This window comes from Acanthaster planci, linkage group LG07 (genome assembly GCF_054643075.1).
Source record: "Acanthaster planci isolate LZ-2023a linkage group LG07, COTS_SCS, whole genome shotgun sequence".
In the NCBI taxonomy this organism is placed as follows: Eukaryota; Metazoa; Echinodermata; class Asteroidea; order Valvatida; family Acanthasteridae; genus Acanthaster; species Acanthaster planci.
Genome location: NC_141783.1, coordinates 2,865,846 through 2,887,496, shown reverse-complemented (window position 1 = coordinate 2,887,496; position 21,651 = coordinate 2,865,846). Strand labels below are relative to the sequence as shown.

Sequence of the window (21,651 nt, the reverse complement as noted above, 5' to 3'; positions counted from 1 at the left end):
TACCAACAACTTAAGTCCACTTTCTTAAAGCCAATTCAAATTCCCGGCCATTTCTCCCAAGACAAGTAAAATCAAAAAGGTTAAAGTCATTTTTAAGGTAAGTTCAGTTCCTAAGTAAGTAATCAAAAACCTCTGACTATATGTGTCAGCGATTTGAGTCTGAGGTGTCTCAAAGTGACTACAATCAATCAATAAATCTGATAAATAAATGACCTTTGAATGAAAATATCCGCGATCATACTGTTTGTGAAGGCAATTATCTGCATCTGTTTTGTTCCCAGGATCGAAACAAGCGGGTAGTTCTAGTTGTCTGTGAGTATTTTGCTCATTTTTTGAAAGAACAAAAATAAAATGAACGATCTTTGTTTCTTTCCATTGTTAAGGGAAAAACACACAGCAACGAGCAAGTATACCCTGATTCTTGAATAAAATCTGATAAAATCGAATCATTAACCTGTAACTTGCGATATTTACTTCATTTTATTCTTTAATTATTGATGAAGTCATGAGCAGCGGGGTATTCACCTGCTAAAAATAGCTCCCAACTGCCGATTGTGCAATCCCGATCCCGCCTTGCACAGCATTATGAAAGCGCGGGTCAGTGCCGGGCACCAGTATATTATTGGTGGCGCCATTTCACGAATGCGGTTACGCGCTCTGTCTGCAACCTGCATTGCGTGGAATGTTAATGCACCGTGTTTCCCCCGCATACGTAATTCAGCACTGCGTTTATTCACATCGAAATTCAGTAGGGTAGTGAGTGCTCCTTTTGCCCTAAGTCGGAAAATCTGAAGCGTACAGCTATCTTGAATTCAAAACAAAATGTCTAAGACTACGGACAGCATTTCATCAACCTGTGTGCTGTGCTTCGGCAGTATCAAATATTACGCCGTGGGGCCTTGCAACCACCATATCTGCTTGAAGTGCTCAACGCGAATGCGGGTGTTGTGTGAGCAGCGATATTGTGCCGTATGCCGAGCAGAAATGCCCGAGGTAATTATATACATGTGGACCGGCAATAAGCCTTGTTCCCGTGTAATGTGCATATGCTCAGAGCAGAAGATTTAACAGAGGGGAACAAATTCATTGACATGTGATCACTTTCCGATGCTGAAAGGGAAAATTATGATTTGGGAAAAAACTCCACTTAGGCTACTCACTCAAGCCACACCATGCACACAGCATGTGCGAACATCATTCATTTATATCAACTAATGCAGAAATAGAAACTTATTTTTCTGTGTGCCATGGATGAGAGGTTGGCTTGTTTTGAATGAATTCTGTCAGGGTGTTATTGTGCTCTGTTCTGTTTTATCGTCATTAACCCTCCTATGCTTTGATGTATTCTTGACACAGTTGTCATATCAGCCAAACTCAGTCAAATTTCCCATATGTGTCTGTGTACTGAAGGAAATCAATTGGAAGGCATTTTTGACTGTTTTTGACGGTTAAAACACTAGGAGGGTTAAAAAAAATGACACCAAGTTGCAATTTACTACTAGGCTTTACGGTCAACTCGGTCCATAACCAACTCGGTCTGAGTCAACTTTGTCCCAAGTCAACTCGGTCCCAAGTCAAGTCGGTCCCAAATCAACTCGGTCCCATTTAGGAGTTGCTAAGAAGGCTACTTTTCAAGCACGGCGTAGATGGACTAGAGTTTCAAGCTTAGTCATGTTAGTGTAGATTGAAAAATATATGCCTCTTAGAATATTTTTGCTGTCGATTGCGTGTTGTATTTGCTGGCATGCTGTGTGCTTTGTATGGAGCTGTTGCCAGATCAGGCCTATAAATGAGTGGCGCTCGACAGCCTCAGCTCCGCTGATGATGTACCCACGCAACATGGACTCTTTTCACACTTTCACAAAAATAAGAAAATAAATTGAAACTGTCGGCTGACAGAAAGGGTTATCTTAAAATGTTGATCACGTGTAATGCAGTTGTTGGTTTTTATATTCATTATATATAATTTTTGTTCTTCACTTTTATCATGTTTAGTAATCAGTGAAACCGGGGGCGAATGAGACGCTACATCGTTTGAAAGGGAAACTTAATTTCTTCCATCTGGTACCGTGAAAAGCGAAGACAGAAGTCTTTTCCTTCCTCCTTGATTCTTTCAAAATGCAAACAAAAATCTTTTTTCGACCCTGAGCTGAAGTCCAACCACATTGCGGACGTTACCAACGTCATCGACCATCATGTACTGCCCAATGAAATAATTAACGATCTCCGACGTTGACTTGCAACCGATATAACTTGGACCGAGTTGACTTGGGACTGAGTTGGTTACGGACCAAGTTGACCGGTACCCTTTACTAGTCGGGCAGATAGTTAGATCGCACTGGAAAATGGCTTAGACAAGAAAGAACTTATCCAAGACTTGAAGTTTCATTTGCTGTTGCTACATGTAGTAAGCGCGGAGTTGTATTCAAGTAATCTTGAAATCCCTGACAACTTCTGTGTTCAGGTAATTGCCACTGCTAAGCTGCACCCCTACAACAGCATCAGCTTCCGCAAGGTCCTCACAGACCGCAAGGCCGGCATTGCGTTTGCCACGAACAAGATCAGGGAGGACTTCCGGCGCCTGCTGTCGGAAGTCTGCACTCTATGCCCGAGCCGTCCCCCGGAGAAGAGCTTCAAGGATCTGCAGGACCACCTCCGGAAGGAACACGAACTGTTCTACTGCGATTTATGCATCAAGCACCTGAAGGTAAGTCCCGTCGCTGCCTTAACCCCTAACCTTCCTCCAGATCATCTGGGTGGTTTGGGGGGATTTGGGAGGATTGAGGAAGGTAGAGCCCAGTCATTGGTCGCAGTGCCAGGGGATTGGTGATTCTTGAATGTTTAAATGTAAAGAATTGCCATTGGTTCCCAAACATTTTTTCCATTTCTGAAGTGCCATTTCCTGGAACAATATTCAATAGCGCTGTACATATCAAAATAGCAAAAATAATATGATTACACAATAACAATTATATAAAAACTACAATTAAAACCACATGTTCCAGGAAATGGCACTTAAGAAATGAAATAAATGTTTGGGAATCAATGGCAATTCTTTACATTTAAACATTTCAAGAATCACCAATCACCTAGCACTGCGACCAATGACTGGGCTCTACCTGACCCAGTAGATTGCCAGCACAAAATGACCCAGGGTCTTTTGTGCAGTCCTCTTCACTGCATTTGGTTTACTGCACAATTATGCACATAAAACAGTGAAGCACAGTTGTTGGGCAGCACAAAAGTGCAATCTGATATTCCTGTGAGGGACAGTTGGTGCAGTGCAAAACACAACACAGCTGTGCTTCCTTGAGGTGTTCACCAAATGACCCAAAGAGTGACTTCAGCATAGGAGGGTTAAAAAGGTACGTCTCGATTTTACCCTTGAGCTCGTCTTCATTCCTAATATCTTTCAACTGATTTGGCTAAGAATTCCACAACGTTGGACCAGCAATAGCAAATGCCCTGTTGTTAAGATTATTATACGATTGAGGAACCTGAAGACTCAATGTATCCTGACTGCGCAAGTCATAAGCCGAGTGGCAGATTTTGGAAGATTCAGGAAATTGTCCTGCAAGAATGTCAAGGAAGTAATCCTACCTGCACAAGACTCTCCAAGACACTTCAATATTTCCTTAAATTTAATTGGCTTAATTTTTGGACTTTTGCCCTGCCCGACGTGTATGTGACACTGCATGCTCAGTGTATGCCTCCGAAGGGTTGTGAAAAACCACAAACGTATTCGGTTGGGACTCGAACCCACGACCTCCTGCTTACTAGTGCAGACGTCTTAACCGCTCGACCACCAAGCTTGCCGGTGTCGGCTTGCTGGTTCGAATCAGATGTAGCAGCAGGTACCGCAAACAACTATTTCAAAGATGGATTTGCACTGGGGAGATGTAAATTAATTTTTGATTTTTGCACTGCCCGATGTCGGGCAGAGAAAAAAAATCCCAAATTAATGTACATCACCCGGCACAAATCCATCCTTGAAATAGTTTAATCGTCTTCACGCCTTCAAATTTAAAGGTAATTTTTTTTTTCTGCATTTGCACAGGTGTTTTCCTCTGAGCGCAAGGCCTACTCCCGCAAGGACCTAGCCTTGCATCGACGCAAAGGTGACATCAAGGACACATCATATCGGGGCCACCCGCTGTGCGAGTTCTGCGACGAGAGATATTTTGACAATGACGAGTTGCTCAGGCATCTCCGGCAGGAACATTACTACTGTCACTTCTGTGAGACGGACGGAGTCAGTAATCAGTATTACAAGTAAGATCCCCATAAATTCTATTTCAAGACTTCCCAGGACATTGCTGCATAAGCATGTTCTTTAGGCGTGAGGTCAAAATACAAATGCTTTTGAAAGCGTCCAACGCTTTGTAAACGGTAAGCCTCACGGACGGTCAACATCGAACAGACGAACGCTTCAGCGAGGCTGGCCAAACCGTTGCGGTCGAGTACACCTTGCACTCTGCAGCTTCCAGTAAACAATGGACAGCTCGTCGCATTACAGCATCAGACTTTTGTGGTCTAGTGGATGAGTCATAACAATGGCTCTTTACTTTGCAGCTCCACAGCAGGATTTAAATCGGCAGACTGTTTTAAACATCCTGATAAAACACGTGTATTGAGTAGTTGTATTGCGCTGTCAGACCCAGTCTTTTCAGGTCTCAATACCCTGTAATCTTGATATTTTGTCTCGGTATCGTGAGTTAAAAACACACCTAACTGTATACCTGCAGAATCGAATATACTAACTCGAAATAGTATTTACCTGAATCATACACGACGTAGTGTTCTGTTCGCCAACATGTAGTTACAGATAAAAACTTTTTTTTTTTGCCCGTGTGCACAAGCTGGGACTCGGCATTGCGCGCTCGCAGGTTCTCATGTGTAGGATCGAGGAAGACACGTACGCGAACTACGCGCTTTCTACACAATTTAATCTAGTGCTGCAGGCGAACCGCCGAACCGAGGCAAAAAACATCAAACAAGGCACTTTTGAACCGAACCAAACTGTTTGGTTCGGATGTACGGCTTTAATAAGGCATTTTATTGATGGCACGTGGGAAAACATACAAAAATACAAGAAAACTTAATAAAAAACAAACACAACGAAAAATGGATAATGAGTTATACGGCGTGCTCCACACGTGCGTGAACATACTAAAACTTACAATGGCCCGCATGATGAGATGGTTGTAAAAAGCATGAGAATCACTCAGAAATCAACCAAGAACAAGCAACGTACTGCATTGTCGCTGCATAACATTTCTAAATTCTCACTACATCCAATCGTGCTCATGTATATTCAGATGTATTATTTTATTTGCCAATCTACGATAGCCACGCCCTTACGTTCCATATTAAGGTAATGACGCTCCATGTTAGGCCAATGGTCTCATTAATGGAGTGCAAAACGAATTTTGGTTGGAAGCCGATCACAGTCGGACTCGCGCTCGATCCAAGGCATCCCCGGATGAAAATGTTGCCAAGCGGTTCGGTGCATGCTGTGCTTCAGCGCAGCGTGAGGAGATTTTTGTTCGCGCGGTGGCCTAACTTGCCTTTCAGTTGACCATGAAGGGTTTGATCGTAGTGCAGATGCGTTGTAATGGAATTTGCCAGATCTCAAATAACAAAATGCTGTTATTCCTTCAAAAGAGGCTGATGAAAAATTGCCCCTTTTGGTCACGTGCATGCCGTCCTTCGAAAGGTTCCCCCTCAGATATGCAACGAAAGCCATTTTCGTAGTTTTCAAAAGCCATCTGTTTCGCAAAAATAACCAAAACACAATTTGCTCGAAATTTGATTTTAATCTTGTATTCTGTACTGGAGGAAAGTCCTAATTGAGCATGCTGTTTTTTTTCTATTTGCACAAATCTTACGGTCCTTTTGTTGAGTCAAGCGTGGTCCGAACACAACCGCTTCTGGTCGGCAAAACACGGTCGGAAACTGTCACACCCTCGACGATAACTTTATTTGGAATGTACTCGTAAACAAACTCTGGGGAAAAAGTTTATAAAAAAAGGTATTCAAATCAAAGTTGCTCGCGGATCGGGAGAGATAGCAGATTCATAATTTTACACATAGGAATACTTTATAGGCCTTTGCAGCACGATCGTAGCGAGCCTTTCGATGTCTCAGTGTGCATTGTACTTGTACATGTGTGTACATGTCCGAACCCAACCGATAGGAAGTTCGGCAAAAAATGTCCAAGCCCTGTCTGAACCGAACACATACTTGCAGCACTGATGCGGAGTTTGACTTTTTTTATTACCTTCAAAGAATATGGTACACAGGACAGAAGTTCCAAATAAATTCACATTGCGTCTACGTGAATATTTTCTTTCATTGACGATAGATTAGGTGGTAAAATGAGGCAACCGTGTTTGGCGTTCCCCGTCACTCCCATATAAACACATTTATTTTCCAGTCTAAAAACCGCTTAAACACGAACAATTATCTTGGGGCGATGCTTTTTTGTCATGAAATACCCACTCAAAACGTATTTGTCACATCTGACAAAGACCTCTGCAAGTGTGGAACACAGTACCAGTATTTAATTTCTTGCCAAACAAATGGATGCAGCTTAAAGCCAATTTCAATATTTCTGTGTCAACTGCCACAGGTTGGGATTAACAGGGACACCAAATATGTCACCCTTGTGGACTCCCCAAATTTATGGAGTGACCCATGAGTGTGTGGCCCAAAGTTGTTAGCTGTGTAAAAAGGTTCCAAGTCTGGTTCACACATTAGCCCAAGGTTCACCTGGAGTCTTTTTTTCTCCGTCATTGCCAGTGATTACGGGAACCTGAAGGAGCATTTCAGCGAGGAGCATTACCTGTGTGAGGAGGACAGCTGCGCCCAGGAGCAGTTCACCCACGCCTTTCGCTCCAGCATCGACCTGAAGGCGCACCGGGCCACCGTCCACAGCGGCCAGATGTCCCGGGCTCAGGCCCGCCAGATGAGACAACTGGACGTGGAGATCAACCTCCCGCCGAGATCCTCTGAACGAGGTAAGCAAGTCTAAAAGGAACAAGAAACTGTGATGTAGAGCAGGCCCTTGAACTAGTAATCGAAGCGATTCGCATCATGCTTCACCAAGAAGTTACAAAACATTGTAGAGGTAATGATGAAAATATATCTGGAAATTGTAATCGTACTGAACAACCTTAGATATTACTCACTTTTCTGGCTTCAACAGTTAAAAAAATTGCATAAAACTATGGAAATTGCATATATCTATGGGCAATGAATTTGGCCCCCCTTAAAAGAAAAAGCGATAATTTAACAATTTATAGCCAATTCAAATTATGACTTCTTGAAGACGTTACAATGTTTTAAAAAAACACACGAAAAATTCATCCCTGTTCATGCGTATGCTAAGTTGAATGCAAGTGGACCTGACCATTCTGTAGACATCAGTTTTGTATCCGAGACCTTGATGTCCGAGACCAAGACCAAGGCATACGAGACCAAGACCGAGACTTACCCCTTCAAGACCAAGACCACGACTTTGAGACCGAGATTTTTGCAGGTCGAGACCGAGACCACGACATCCGAGACCGAGACCAACCATATACCAATGTTTAGTTTTTACCAAAAGGTAAATAGGGACAAACATATGGCAGTACAATTAAGTACAAAAGAAATAAAGTGAAAACATTAGCTTAAAATCACACACACAAATAGGTCAAATATTTGTCAAAGAATGTCTCAGTTCTTTTATCAGTAATACTGCTCTACTTTTACCCTGGTCTGGTCATTTTCAACCCAAGAGACCCAAATGATATAATGTGAACATTAAAACAAATATCCTTAGACTTTTTTTTTTTGTAATCAAAATACTGAAAAACAAATATCCAAAAAAGATGTACCGTAACGAAACTACTAAAACAACACATACCACATAAAGTACAAGATGGAATGAAAGCACTTTCACACGTGCACACAATTCATAGCGTGCGCACAAACACAGACTGCTTCCTGTCCCGGCCCTACGATCAGCAGGAGACTACGTAGGGAACGGGAACCAGTCTAGTGTGCGAATTCCTCTACTCACAACCTCATCTCCATGGGGTCAAGCATCATGGCTACTCTGGATTGGAAATAAAGTAACAACTTGGGACAAGGTTGCCTCATGCTGCATTGACCGGCGCTTTTGAGACCGAGACCGGCCCTCCCAAGACCGAGACTTTGACGGGGCGAGACCGAGACTGCAAAAAAAGGTCTCGAGGCTGAGACCAGGTCTCGAGACGTACAACACTGGTAGATATTGGCTTTTGAAAACTGCATCTTTTGGGTGACGTTATAGGATATGCGATGATGTCATCATGAAATCACTCTAATTTTTCATTTGTAGCACCTCCCTGTCTAAGTACCCGGAAGGTTTCAACTCAACGTGCTGTTATATAGCACTTTTTTCAGAGCTGTTTAAAGATATCAAAGTGATTCATGGTTTTTACCCCTGGTCATTGGACTTTGAGATCTGTTCTGTTCCCTAGGTTACTCATTCACACCCCGAGGTAGAGAGGTCACTGCAGTAAAGCAGCTTACCTATGGACAAAAACGCCTTGATACCCATGGTGTTCAAACTAACATACCTACATATTATTTTTAACATTAGAACTACTTGTTCATGGTACGGTCATAACATCTAGACAGGATGAACATATTCCTTTTGCAAGGAGACCCAAGCTTTTGGAAGGGCTTAATCTCCTTTACAATTCTCAGTGTGTGAATAGCGATTGTGTTGACGAGGCTCCTAAGTGCCAGTGCATTACTGCTCCCAAACAACACGGAAGACCAGATGGGAGCACAGCAGGGCTGTATAGACAGTGTGATGACCGTGAAGTTAAAAATGTGGCCTTTGTGATGTAAATACTTGTTGGTGCCCTGTATTAAGAATCACCCCCGCTTAATTCATTCACATCTGGCATTTGTCTGCTTTTGCATCAGGTGGTTTTGGAGGTGGCCCCAGCTTTGGAAAGGGACGAGACAGACATAACTATGGAAACAGGTAAGGGTAATAGATTAAAAGATGTCGTGAGGACAAACTCTTAAAGTATTTCTGTAAGAATAGCAGAAGAGAAATGTCAGATCGTGCTAAAATATAATGCTCAACGGAAATATAGTAGAACGCCGCTATAACAAACACGAAGGGGTCCACGCTTAATGTTCGGCACAGCGGTAGTTCGGTATAGCGAAACTTACAGCTGAACGTTTCGTTGCCATGTTGAATAGCGCCCTCTCTTGTCTAACTGAAGTGCACCCTCTTTTGACATTATGATTTACTGTTTTTGTGATGTTTTGCCGTTGCATTCACGTTTCAGGTTTCTAGAAATGTATCCGTTAATTATTTTTGTTTTTTATTAAATCTTGAATTGCAAAATTGATATTTAGTTTATCCTAAAATTCGGGAAGCTACCTGTACCACTCGGGATCGATCTCTGATGCATGCCGTGGTGAATCTCAGTTGATTTGCAATGGTATAATGTTCGGTAGGTTTTGTGCACAAAATATTGGGAGCCAAGGACGATGTTTGGTACGGGCGAATGCTCGGTATAGCGGTGTTCGGTATAGCGATGTTCCACTGCACAAAGGAAGATTTTTCATGTTTATGTTTTTTTGAACATAACCCTAGACAGTGTTCTGGCTACAATGCTGTAAGCAGATTTTAAAGTCGCAGTAGTGAGAACCCTGCTCAGTGTTACAAGATCTTACAGGTCAGCTATCCCCGAGGCCAAACGGCCAAGTCCCCACCTGTCAAGCCACCCCAGGAGCCAACAAGGGCATTCCTTGATAGATCTATGAGCCTTGAGCCAGACCAAGAGAGGGCACAATGTTCCTAACAATGCAAGCTCCTTTGTTGGGAACTGCACTTCAGTGGTTGACAAACGATCATGAAATGCATGTGTTACAGTCACATGGCTACCACTAACACGGCGCTTCTAAACTGATGAGGGGGTGCTTCTCATCAAGACGGATGCTCTAATGATGGCACACTTTATTGCAGTGTGTTTTTTCCTATAGCATCGAGGTGGGACATGATTCGTCACTGTCCCAAATGAAAGCACACTTGTAAAAAAAGAATGACTTCATTTTGTTTCAGGTTTATTTGATTAGTTCTAGAAGCCTCACACTGTACCCTAATTGGCCTTGTTGTGTCTGGTGGGATGAGGGTTACAGACCCCAATAAAGAACCTTGCCCAGTCGTCCCAGTCATTCGGGTTGGTTTTTGTCAGAAACATTTGTGCAACAAAAACCTTGTTTTTATTGTTCCTTGAAAGCAGCATTTGACCTTTACGTATCGCTAGAACTTGTGTGGGAGTTTTCTCAAGGGAAAAATGCTTAGCGCAAAAACCACAAAGGTTGAAAAATGTGTAGCCGTAAATTTGTGACAAACAACATCTGTATTTTTTGGAAATTTCCTTTTGAAGAAAGGGGGAACATTTAGAGTCTTTTATATTATTTAATTATATTATTTTTTAACACATAAAACAATGGTCTGAGAATATCCTGATCTCACTTCAACCATTGCGCATAATAATCCATATGGCATGTCCGAAGCATTCGTATCGCATGCGGACACCATATTGACATTTGACTGAGATTGCTCTTCGATGAAGCAGTGTCTCAATGTCTCTTCACTTTTGCTCACAGGGAGGAAGACTTCTCCCCAGCCATCCATGCATCCCTTGAGACAAGCAGACGGGAGATGTTGGAGCAACACAAGGCAAGAAGGCAGGAGCGGTTGGAGCGATACGAGGCGAGGAGGCAGGAGTGGTCAGAGCGACACGAGGCGAGGAGGCAGGAGCGGTTGGAGCGACACGAGGCGAGGAGGCAGGAGTGGTCAGAGCGACACGAGGCGAGGAGGCAGGAGTGGTCAGAGCGACACGAGGCGAGGAGGCAGGAGCAGGAGGACCAAGATGCACGGAGGAACTTGGAGAGACTGCAGCCCAAGAAGAAATCAGCAGCCAGCGCCCAGCAAGAAACTCCTGAGGAGGTTGCCCAGGGAAAGCCACGAAACGAACCTGAAGAGGAGGCGAGCAGAGAGGCAGTTGCTATAGAGACAGCAGACAAGGAAGCAGGGACTGAGGAGAAGACGATGCCCAAGAAAGGAGGGCGGACCTCTCCCCGGTCAGATGGAGAATCAAAGACAGAGATAAAGGAAGAAACGCAGAAGTCTTCAACAAACCCAGAAGGTTCAGAGGTTGAGAGTGCTTCGCAAAAGTTGGATGCCATTTTGCCAGATCAGAGTGAGATCATGAAAGAACCGGGCAAGAAAAAGAAGAAAAAGAAAAGCAAGACCTCGGCAGAGAGAACTGACAATAGCAGTGAGAACGAGACTTCAGTGAACACTCCAAAGCCTGCAGAGAACAAACCATGTGAGACTTCTCAGTTGAAAGATGTGAAGAGTGAAGTACAAGGTACCGAAGCCGACTTGACTGTGAAATCTGCAAAATTTCCATGGACATCTTTGAAAGAAAAAGTCGAGGACTTCCCAGCTTTGGTGAAATCCACTCCAGTAAGTGCTGTTAACACCAGCGCAGCCAGTGGCTTCGGTTTCTACTCGGCCCTGCAAAAAAGGGACACCCAACTGAAACCTCAGACACAGCCAGTAGCGATGCCGGAGCAGCGTTCATTCAAGAACGAAGAGGAGGACTTTCCAACCCTGAGCTCGATTGCAGGAATTCTGGGCGTGGAGCCCACACCCAACAGGACCAGGCCCAGCACCCAATCCAACAATGCATCTGCGTGGACCACGCCTAGGGAGAAATCAGCTGCCCCGCCCACCGAAACCAAGCCCATCGCCAAGTCCAAAAAGAAAGGGAAGAAAGCCGGCAAAGAGAATCAGGACGTCACCCGTGAGAAGCCAAAGTCTCAAGCTCCCCCAGGTTTTGATGGGGCACGGAAGGATGCCCCGTCGCAAGGAGAGAAGTCTGTGCCTCCTCAACAATCCCCCCCTGGGCTGCCCCCAGGACTTGAGGTCAGTGCGGCCCCCACCTCACTGGCTGTGCCTCCTTCGACAGCACCACCACCACCAGCATCAAGCACACACCCCATCGGCCCACCACCTGGCTTCGGGGTAAGCTTTTCAATGATGAGCAGTAACCCGCCGCCCGGGTTCGTAGGGTTTGTACGGCCCTCTGACTTTCAAGAACGCAACCTGATGCTAGCCACTAAGATCCAAACTCTCCTTGGCAACCAGGATATCAAGTTTGACATGTTTAGGTCCATCTCCAGGAAGTTCCGTGAGGGCTCTTTATCCGCTGTAGAATATTACCACGAATGCCAGAACCTTCTCGGCCGAAATCTCCCACTGATCTTCAACGAGCTGGTGAGCCTGCTGCCCGATTTAGTCAAACAGCAGGAGCTCGTCACCGCCCAGAACGATGCCCGACTCCAGGAGAGGCACCGAGACAAAGATGCCCCTGTTGGCGGCAGAACCGATTCTGGGAGAGCAAAGGGCAAAGGTCGAGGGTCGGGAGTGTGGAAGACATCAGCCAGCACCCCCAGCTCTTGCCCCCAGTGTGGACAGCATGTCCTGCGATCAGAACTTGAAGCACACCTCAACACGCATCAGGATTTCCCGTCACTGTCTACGAATGCCGTTGGCAAGCAACAGCCCATACCCGCCGCAGCTCCAACATGGCCACGCTTGAAGTAAAGTGATCACCTTGCTTGTGTAACCCAAGTATCCTGGGATTTAGTTCTGATCTAGAACATCTGATTCTCTCACAGAAGTCAAAAAAAGGAAAATTCTCTGAGAAATTTACAAATGATCTGTGTTTAGCCACAAACTACGAGTCATCCAAATGGGATTGTTTAGGTGCAGTTTTTCACCAACCAAATACATCAGCATGCTTTCTGATGCGTCATATGCTGTGAAAAAGCTAGTTAAAGTACATTCGTTTCCAGAGTTGCCCAATCCCAGAACACACTGTTTAGTTGGCCCATTGTTTGATTTCCAGCTCCTGCCCAGAATTGACTCTCTGAGGTTTACTGTCGAATCCAAGTGAAGGTTTTCCTGAACCATAAGTTTTCTTACACAATTCTTGTATGCCTCTTCCACATTTGAAACTGTTTGCCATTTCTGTGGGATTAAATGTATTGAAAAGTACGCTTTTTGAAAACAAATCAGAGAGAGCTGTGGGTACTGTTGTTGTGCTGTGGTCCAGGGAAGACATAGTTCAGTGTCCAGGTTTTCCTTAGTCAAATTCTGATCCCAGAATCCACTTCCTTAAATCAATTCTGAGAAAGGGCAGACGGTTGTTTGCTTATTTCTGTTTACTTTGTTACTTACACAACGACTCACCAATGAAGAGAAGAAGTAGGACAGCAAAGTTTTAGGAAAAAACATGTCAAAGTTTTGATCACAAACCAATGTAGCTTTAAGGTTTTCTTCCTGGAATGACATTACAGTTTTGCTCATGAATATGGAAATGCTCATCAGCATAAAAATTGAACACACAAGACACTGTTTGAAGTAGTGAAACAAAATTGGAACTAAAGTCAACCGGAACAAACAAGTACATTTTGAAATTTTTCTTTAAAATAAAAATAACATTGGAACTACAGTTGAAGGGTCTCAACTTGAGACTAAATTGATAATTTCTCACACTGAAGCCCTTAAATGTAAATGAAGCAAAGATTTCGACAAACCACCATGAGGCTCACAGTCATTATATTTAACTTGTGCACAAAGGCCTTTAGCAGATACGTTCTTAACCCAGTGTCACCTTGTAGGCTGACTAAAACTGCATCGTGAAATTTTTCAGCGCTCCTTTAGCATTGTGCATATTGTCATGCAGATGCTCATCACTTTTAAAGAGGTATAATTTGGCTCACCAATGATTAATTAGATAACTGTAAAGCAGCAGTGCCGTTGTAACAAAGACATGCACCCAGTCTATTAACTTCCTGTACATGTGCCAGCATTTTGCCCACAAATGTTTTGAAAATCTTTGCCTCTTAAATTATCTTCCCGTTGTGCATAATTATAAACTAAGCAAAACTCTGCACTCCAACAAGTTTTACTTGATACTTGTATTGCCAAAGCAAAGTACAGTAGGTACATTTATATCGATCGGGTTCATGGCATACACACTTCATGTGAATGCAGTGCAGTGAAGGTTTTAAGTTTATTTGCTAAACCCTAAACTTTGATGGCAATGGGGTTAAGTGGAATGGGGGTCCATTTTTTTCTTTCGTCCATAAAAGAAATCCCCATAGAAAGGTGGTAATGTTATTTCAAAATTTTCATTTGCTTAAAAAGAAAAAAACAAACAAACAAACAGAAAAATTGCCAATGCATTGCCGGAGGTGGGACAGCTCTGTGAGGTGCACATGCTTTTGGCCAGTCAGAACACCTTTTTAGTTGAAGAAGGTTGCACACTTCAACTTTTCCATGGGCGCGACAGGCAACGGTAGCTTCCATTTAGGGTTCTGAAGTTAAGAGTTTCAAAGTTTCCTGATTTCTCTACAAAGTGTCTGTTTGAACACAAGCATTGTATGCATGTCCTCCACACTGCCAGCAACGTATTTGTTGTGTTCGTGGGTGATGCCAGTGTATTCAATTTACATTACAAAAGCTTTTCATTTCCTACGAGTGTACTCGCAGTGGCAGAATTCGGTAAACCTGTTACTATGAGTATACTCGTAGCGGGCAGTCAACGTGTTAACTTCAAGAATGCTGTAAAATTGTTGTAAGTTACTTATGTTCTAGGCTGGTCTTAAATGTCCGGTTGAGACTATCGGTGGATCAGAACAGAGGCTGATAGTACCCAAGTCAAAGGCAAGGGACACTATCGGTGCTTAAGACTGGCCAAGGACATATTTAGTCCCCTTTGTGAGTACCTTCTGTGTTATAAGGGGGCCAAGTGGTTAGGTACTGTGGCCTCCAATCATAGGGTTGGAGGTTCGAATCCAGCTGGTGGCAGTATGCCGTGGCCCTTGGCAAGCCACTTCACTCCCTGGTTGCCTCTCTAGCTCTCCATCTAGGAGTATAAGTGGGTACCAGCATTAGGTAGGGAAGCAACCTGCAATGGACTGGCATCCCATCCAGGGGGAATAGAAATATTCTCAGTCGTTTCATGCCAAGGAAACCGGAGATAAACAGTGGCCTGATCAGCCAAATGGCCCAGATCAGACTTGCCTCTATGTCATAAAATCAAACAAGGTTTTAAAAAATAAATTCCCAACAATTTTGTTCATGAGTTTTACTAATTTTTTTAAAACACCCCTCTTTCCATGTTATGGTATGCTCCTCTAGTGATCCTTATATGGAGATTGACCACTTGTAGGAATGGCTGAAGCGTCCCCTTAGTTACATGTATTTATGAGTAAAAACAAGTGCAGATAACATAGAAGTACATAGGTATGTGTACTTGTATTTTGAAAATCAGAACAACTGGCAGGTAAGTTTTACCATTTTTACCTCTTTCAGTCGATCTTTTTTGAGCCATGTTTCTCTGAACCTTTTTCATTTGAAGATCAATGTCAACACCATCTTGGTTAGAGGCATTGTGTTGGTTTGTTCCATTGTGACATTTGACACCTCTTCGTTGTCTTGCTATTTATTGTACTCCATGGGTGAAGTTCCGGATTTTAGTTCAAAAGATGGTGTTTATTCATAATTATTACATAACATGTAAAATACTTCAATATTTAGCCCATGGAAAAGAATCAAAATAAAGCCATATTTGAACAGTTTGCTTTAAAACAACACAGAGAGAGAACAAGGGCTTTAAGGGAGTCTTTTCTTTTGTCTTAGGTGACTTTCTCTTTTTTTTGGCCAATTTATCTCAGGTATCTTACCTTTTACCATAAGCTATAACTCCTTGTTGCTTTCAATGCTCACCTGATTTCACATCGTGACGATTTTATTCTCCATTGTCCGTGAGAATTACAGGCATAGTCCATTTCTTATTCAGCAGGGCCATATTTTAGAACCTGCTATGGTTTCCCCTTTACAAAATGTGCTTTTGTTGAGACGAACAATTCTTTCTTTGAGAATTGGGTTGGAACTTGAAGGGGGGATTTGTCATGTGAGATATGTCGGATAAACTTCAAACTATTATCAACCCAAATTGCAGAAGTTGATATTGAATTTAATTGAATTTACCCGAAAGCTTCCAACCCTCTATCCGTTCGATTTTTTGGTTTCCGGAAACTAACCATTTTGTGCAAAGTATCAGTTTTGAAAAGTTAGTAATGAAATCTCATCTGACATGTCTAGTGACTTCTGTCTCGACAGGCTCTTCTCCAATGGTCGTTTTTACGTTTATGCTTTGAGGCGTACCTAGGTAGAAAATTTATTTCGTGTCTGTTTCAAAACGTCAAAAACACAAAGTTATCGACGTGCGTTGGGCCGTCGGTGTGGCAAGTGAACACTTGATAAGAAACTAAATGTGGCGGATAGGCACTCTCACAGTGTGTATCTGTGAACATACTGTCTTCACACGAATCCAAATTACCACATTTACTGGCCTCTGCTGTGTTTATAAACATTTTATTTTTGATAGGTGATGTAAACACTTTGTGGCACCGGCCTTAACTTCCCGCGCCCGATGATGAGGGGCAAAGAATCTATTTTTAGAACTCACTGTGGAGCGGTATAAATACGTCATTACGCGCAGGTTGTTTGCATATCGCGCATGTACTGCACACGCGAAGTGAATCGGTCAGACAACAGAGGGCGCACTGTGACCCCATCACGCCCTGTACGCTGCCAACCATAAGATCAGTGGATCGATGCCCACTTGCATTTCCGCGTTGCGAAAAACCGAGAAAAATCCCATTTTAAGCCCTGGTGGTAGCAGTAATTCTCGTGCCCGACCAACTCTGGGAGGTTCGCCATGCAGGCCATCAAGTGTGTTGTGGTTGGAGATGGGTAAGTTGAAGTGAGGAAATTGAGAAAGTGGTGCCGGCATGCGTGATCAGTTCAGCAGTTGAGTTAGACCTGTTCAAGCCAAGCAATGTTTCACCCGCACTGTGTGAGAATTTCCTGCATTTGTTACGCCCCAACTAGGGGGATTGTAAATTTGGAGACCCTTTTCCTATAATAGAAGGGAGAGCTACATTTTAACTTTTGAATTCACCTGTAGATGACTGTGACATCATGCTCAATAACACACATTAACAGTGTAGGGTTGATGTAAAAAAAAAGGGAAAGAGTTCCGTATGGGGCAGCACGGACATCTGGGAGTTTCACAAAATCATGGGGTAGAAGCAACCACACTGTACCAATGAAAACAACAGCAACAAGTGCACGTGTACGTACTGATCAAAGAAAAGATAGTTTAACCAGACCCTCAGACTGGCTGGTGCGTGCGTATGTCGCCATAGTCGCTGTTTTCACTGGCGCAGTACCTGCCAATTGGCGAGAATCCCGAATGTCCATGCTGCCCCATATGTATGCCACTTTACACCCTGTGTAGGAATCAGGGTGTAAAGGCCAGGCCATGGGACTCCACATTACCCAGGCTGATGTAACGTCGTGCCAACTTAGAATTTTGGCAGCATGAGTTACAAGTACCAACATCATATGCTGTGTGGCACACACTGACATTGGATCCTATAGATGGGCTGCCCCAACTCATCATGATGATTCCAGAGTCATATAAACCATGACCTGGAAGTTGTCAAAATACAGCTTAAACAATTTCACCTGTTTACCTCATGTAAACTTCATCACCAGCTGAGTATGTTGAATGAACTAATATAGGATTATACAATGTGAGAATGTACATACATGTACATACATTTGTTTTATTTAGTGACAAGTCTGTTGCAGCATAGAACTCTTCCCAGATGGGGACATGAAGTTTCAGATTTTGTCCAGGATTGACCGATGGCACAGTACTCTTCCCAGATGGGGACATGAAGTTTCAGATTTTGTCCAGGATTGACAGATGGCACAGTGCTCTTCCCAGATGGGGACATGAAGTTTCAGATTTTGTCCAGGATTGACAGATGGCACAGTACAATACAGCAATGACACATACATGTAGCCCGTATTTTATTGATGAAGGACACAACATATTTTGAGATCAAATCTAACAAAACCGAGAATGGTTTCACTGAACATGAATACACTTTGCATCAAACGGTAAATCATGCAAATTTGAAAGAGTATTTTAAATTGAGGGAATTGGTTTTGTAACCCTAAAGATGTAAATGACTGACTGGAAGGGAGCACAGAATTGTGGCCCGCGTCATGATGTACGTGTATCTTGAATTCCACACAGGAGTAGAATTCTCTCGCCTGGCAACCACGTAGGCCTGCATCAGTTGATTAACCAAATTAACAGCCATGGACAACACACTGAATGTTTTCAAAGCAACAAGCTCTTTAAAGTTCTGAGATTTCGGCTTTCATTCTCTCACTTAAAACCACACACTGTACTACATTTTTACATGTGTTGGATCATGTTGCACAAAGCTTGATTTTATATCTGTACAGTAAGTACATATATACATGTACTGCGCTATAGGCCCTACATGTACCAAGTACATGTACGAAACTGTCCATAGCAACATAGGTGCGTTGGTAGAGGTAGTCAGTCCAAATTGAAAACACAGCACAACCCGGCTTCAACAGACTGGTGAGGAAATAAACATGCAGAAAAATAGCATTCAAAGAATGTGAATGATTGACCTTTGTGTATTGATGTGAGCTTTCAGGATCATTAGCTTCTCCGCATCCCAAGGATAAATAACTCACTATTCCTGATGCTTTTGTCTTGTAACGCTCATGGACTTCCAATTCCTTCCACGAATTCATTCCAGTACGCACTACAGGTACCGGGTACCAGTCAGGAACATGCAATCTTTCTGGGTAACTTTGACTGACTCTTAGGATGCATGTAATCTCCACTGGAAAAACCCAGTATTGCTAATGGGAACAATTTACAACATATGCCGGAACAGTAGTCTGCCACCAAGAGGTTGCAATGGAGTGGCAATTTTTCAAGTGTACGGTGGACTAAAGCATGGCCACCTTGCCACCATTTGCATTTGAGTAAAACTTGCAGACATTTTTGAAAGATGGGGCCATTTGACGTGATAGGAAAAAAAAGGATGAATTCAAACCGCTTACGAATCGTCTTCCTTGACAACCATTGGGAATTTGTAAACCGTTTCCCCTAATGCAAGTGCTGCGAAACATGGCTGTGCTGGCTTCCGGAAACACGGACAAATGTACGGTAGTGTACATTCATACATGTATGCACGTTGTGCCGCAACTGTGCCCCTCGCATATCATGTACATTTTCTGTGTTCCATGAGCCAAAGGGTAACGGCAAATTTACAAATGTATTTTCAGGCAAACTTGAGGGAGTGCAACCGTGAATCAAAAATGAAGGTTTCAAGTTTGCTGGTATATACATGGTTTATACAGCCCTTTGATTTTCTTTTGTGTGATTAAAGCAGTCAGGGAGACCGTGGATAGAGGAAGACACCAGTACATGTATGGCGAGACCAGTCCATGTCAACTAAAACTAATGCCTCCTCAATCAAAATAAGTTAATACGTGTTAAAAATGAATAATTACACACAAAACAAAAGAAATATATGCTGGTACACGTACAACACAGATCTATGGAAGTTATTAATAAAAATCATGTATCAAGCACCGGTTTGTGTACTGCATGCACAGTAACTGGCAGTGCCCACCATCTCATATGGAAATGCATTTGCTTTATTGCGACTGCCACAAACACGGATGAAAGACAGTTGGTCAAGTTGAATCATGTTAACCTTTGCCAATTCAACTGGCAAACCCTGATTGCCAACAAAATGGCTGACCAGCCATCGGCGGTTGTTACAGCCGGATGGAGAGTGGGTTTAGTTGGCAATTCTGTTTGGTTTGGCGTAGCATTGGTCGAAGAATAGACTTGGCTTTGGCCTTTTTTTTTTTACTTACATTACTTACTGAGAAATGTGTCCATTATCAGTGTTCATATTTGCCTCTTGTACCTAACTATTCAAGATTTGGCAAAACCTCTAAGACGAGAAACCGGCTGGTAACCCCAGCAGTTTATTGTCAGACCTCTGTCTTTGATATTGTCTGTTCATTGGCCCAGACCGATCAAGCGACAGGGCGATATATCCACGTATCACACACCGTGAGACATCCCATTCTGCCGACAGCAAGTGCACGCGCACAAGACAGGAGAGCTTCGGGAATTTGGAAAGCGACCGTTGTCCCTCATTTAGTCATTAAAAGTCAGTTTTAACAATAGGCCCATCGTATTCTGAACTTCTGGAATTCAGAGCTTGTTTCTTTGGATGCATTCCACAGCCTCCTCGTAATCAAGACAGAGTTATGATGAAACAATTGTTGACAGCTGTGATGTGGGATATGACGTTTTAAACACTATGGGGGTCTGGCACACATAGCATCGTCGGGTGTTCAAAACGTCCTATTCCACATTACAGCAATCGACAATTGTTAATTTACACACTGTACGTAGTACAGTACATGTGCTGCGCAGACCATGCATCAACTATCATCATTGACTTCCTGTTGAACCCCCAAGTTGGAATATGAATGGGTCGAAGCAGACTGCAGGGTTGAGATAAATTCCTACCGCAGTTGAGCTAATTCCATTGAACATTGCTGATACACTGGTTACTTGCTTAAGCACTTTCTGGGGGTTACTTCCTTCAGGGAAATTGTATCAGATGGTTCTGTGTGAGAGTACACATTTGTGTATACCATTTGCTTTATGCACTACACCAGGCATGCCAGCACTGTCGTGGGCTATGATACATGTACGGTACATGTATGTGCATCAGTAATCTTGTCACGAGCATGTCACCCGCGTGGCAGCGTGATAATAAAATCGGTGTTGTGATGCTTGGCCGTGGTACGAGACTACATGTACCCGTATATCAGTCCCCGTGATGTCCGCTTGCCAGATTTTCCACCAGTCGGTGGGCATATGTATACAACAAAAATTAATGTTTGGAGTCGGAACGACAACTTGTTGATTGCGGGCTGGCAACAGAGGGCAATCACAGAAGGATGTTGACAGTTTTGTACATGTAAATGCAGTCTTGGACCTACATACAGTACTGTATGTTATGAACTTACAACATCATATATATCAGGTGTGACAGGGACACGAAAAAAAATTGGACCCCTAATTTATAGAATGACCCACATACAGGTACACTGTACCTTTATGTATACATGACCTTGGTTTTTATGGACCATTCAAGATAAATACCTAGCAGGCCCCACACTTTTAGAGTGCAGTATTCAAAGGAGGTTATGATGTTGCAGAAATGTCATTTCTGGACCGCTGTTGTTCACACATGTTTTGAGTAGGTGTTGTATGGTCAGGCAGGACTCCATTCTCTCTCCAGAAGCTAACGAGGTATTAAGTACCCCTAGTTCCGTGTGTACTGGATACATGTACATGTATGTGCTTGTATGCAACTACATACATGTAGGGATGTAGGGAAACCTTTCCGATATACTGGTGCAATTGAGGTTAGGGAACAACCGTCAGTGTTTGAGCATCAACATGGCTCTTCAACCGAAGAGGGGAGGGGGTGGGGAGTGTTTGTTTTGTTGGTGGCGACCCGACTTTAATGTGTGCATTTCATGGTCGTTTGTGAAACAGCGAAGCTCTCACC

The 21,651-nt window shown here is 43.2% G+C and overlaps 2 protein-coding genes across 2 annotated transcripts in view; both read left to right on the top strand.

Moving 5' to 3' along the window:
* Positions 1-661: 661 nt before the first annotated feature.
* Positions 662-15,746, top strand: znf598 (zinc finger protein 598, E3 ubiquitin ligase). Its single transcript, XM_022235763.2, has 6 exons — positions 662-993; positions 2,465-2,707; positions 4,058-4,272; positions 6,802-7,019; positions 8,962-9,022; positions 10,666-15,746. The coding sequence occupies exons 1-6, from the start codon at positions 823-825 to the stop codon at positions 12,671-12,673; spliced, it is 2,916 nt and encodes a 971-aa protein (XP_022091455.2). The 5' UTR covers positions 662-822; the 3' UTR covers positions 12,674-15,746.
* Positions 15,747-16,697: 951 nt separating this feature from the next.
* LOC110979701 (ras-related C3 botulinum toxin substrate 1) overlaps positions 16,698-21,651 on the top strand; it is a 29,324-nt gene continuing 24,370 nt past the window's right edge. Inside the window, exon 1 of the mRNA XM_022235733.2 lies at positions 16,698-16,897. Within this exon, the coding sequence (XP_022091425.1) occupies positions 16,863-16,897 (35 nt within the window). The 5' untranslated portion in view covers positions 16,698-16,862. The remainder of the gene's footprint in view (positions 16,898-21,651) is intronic.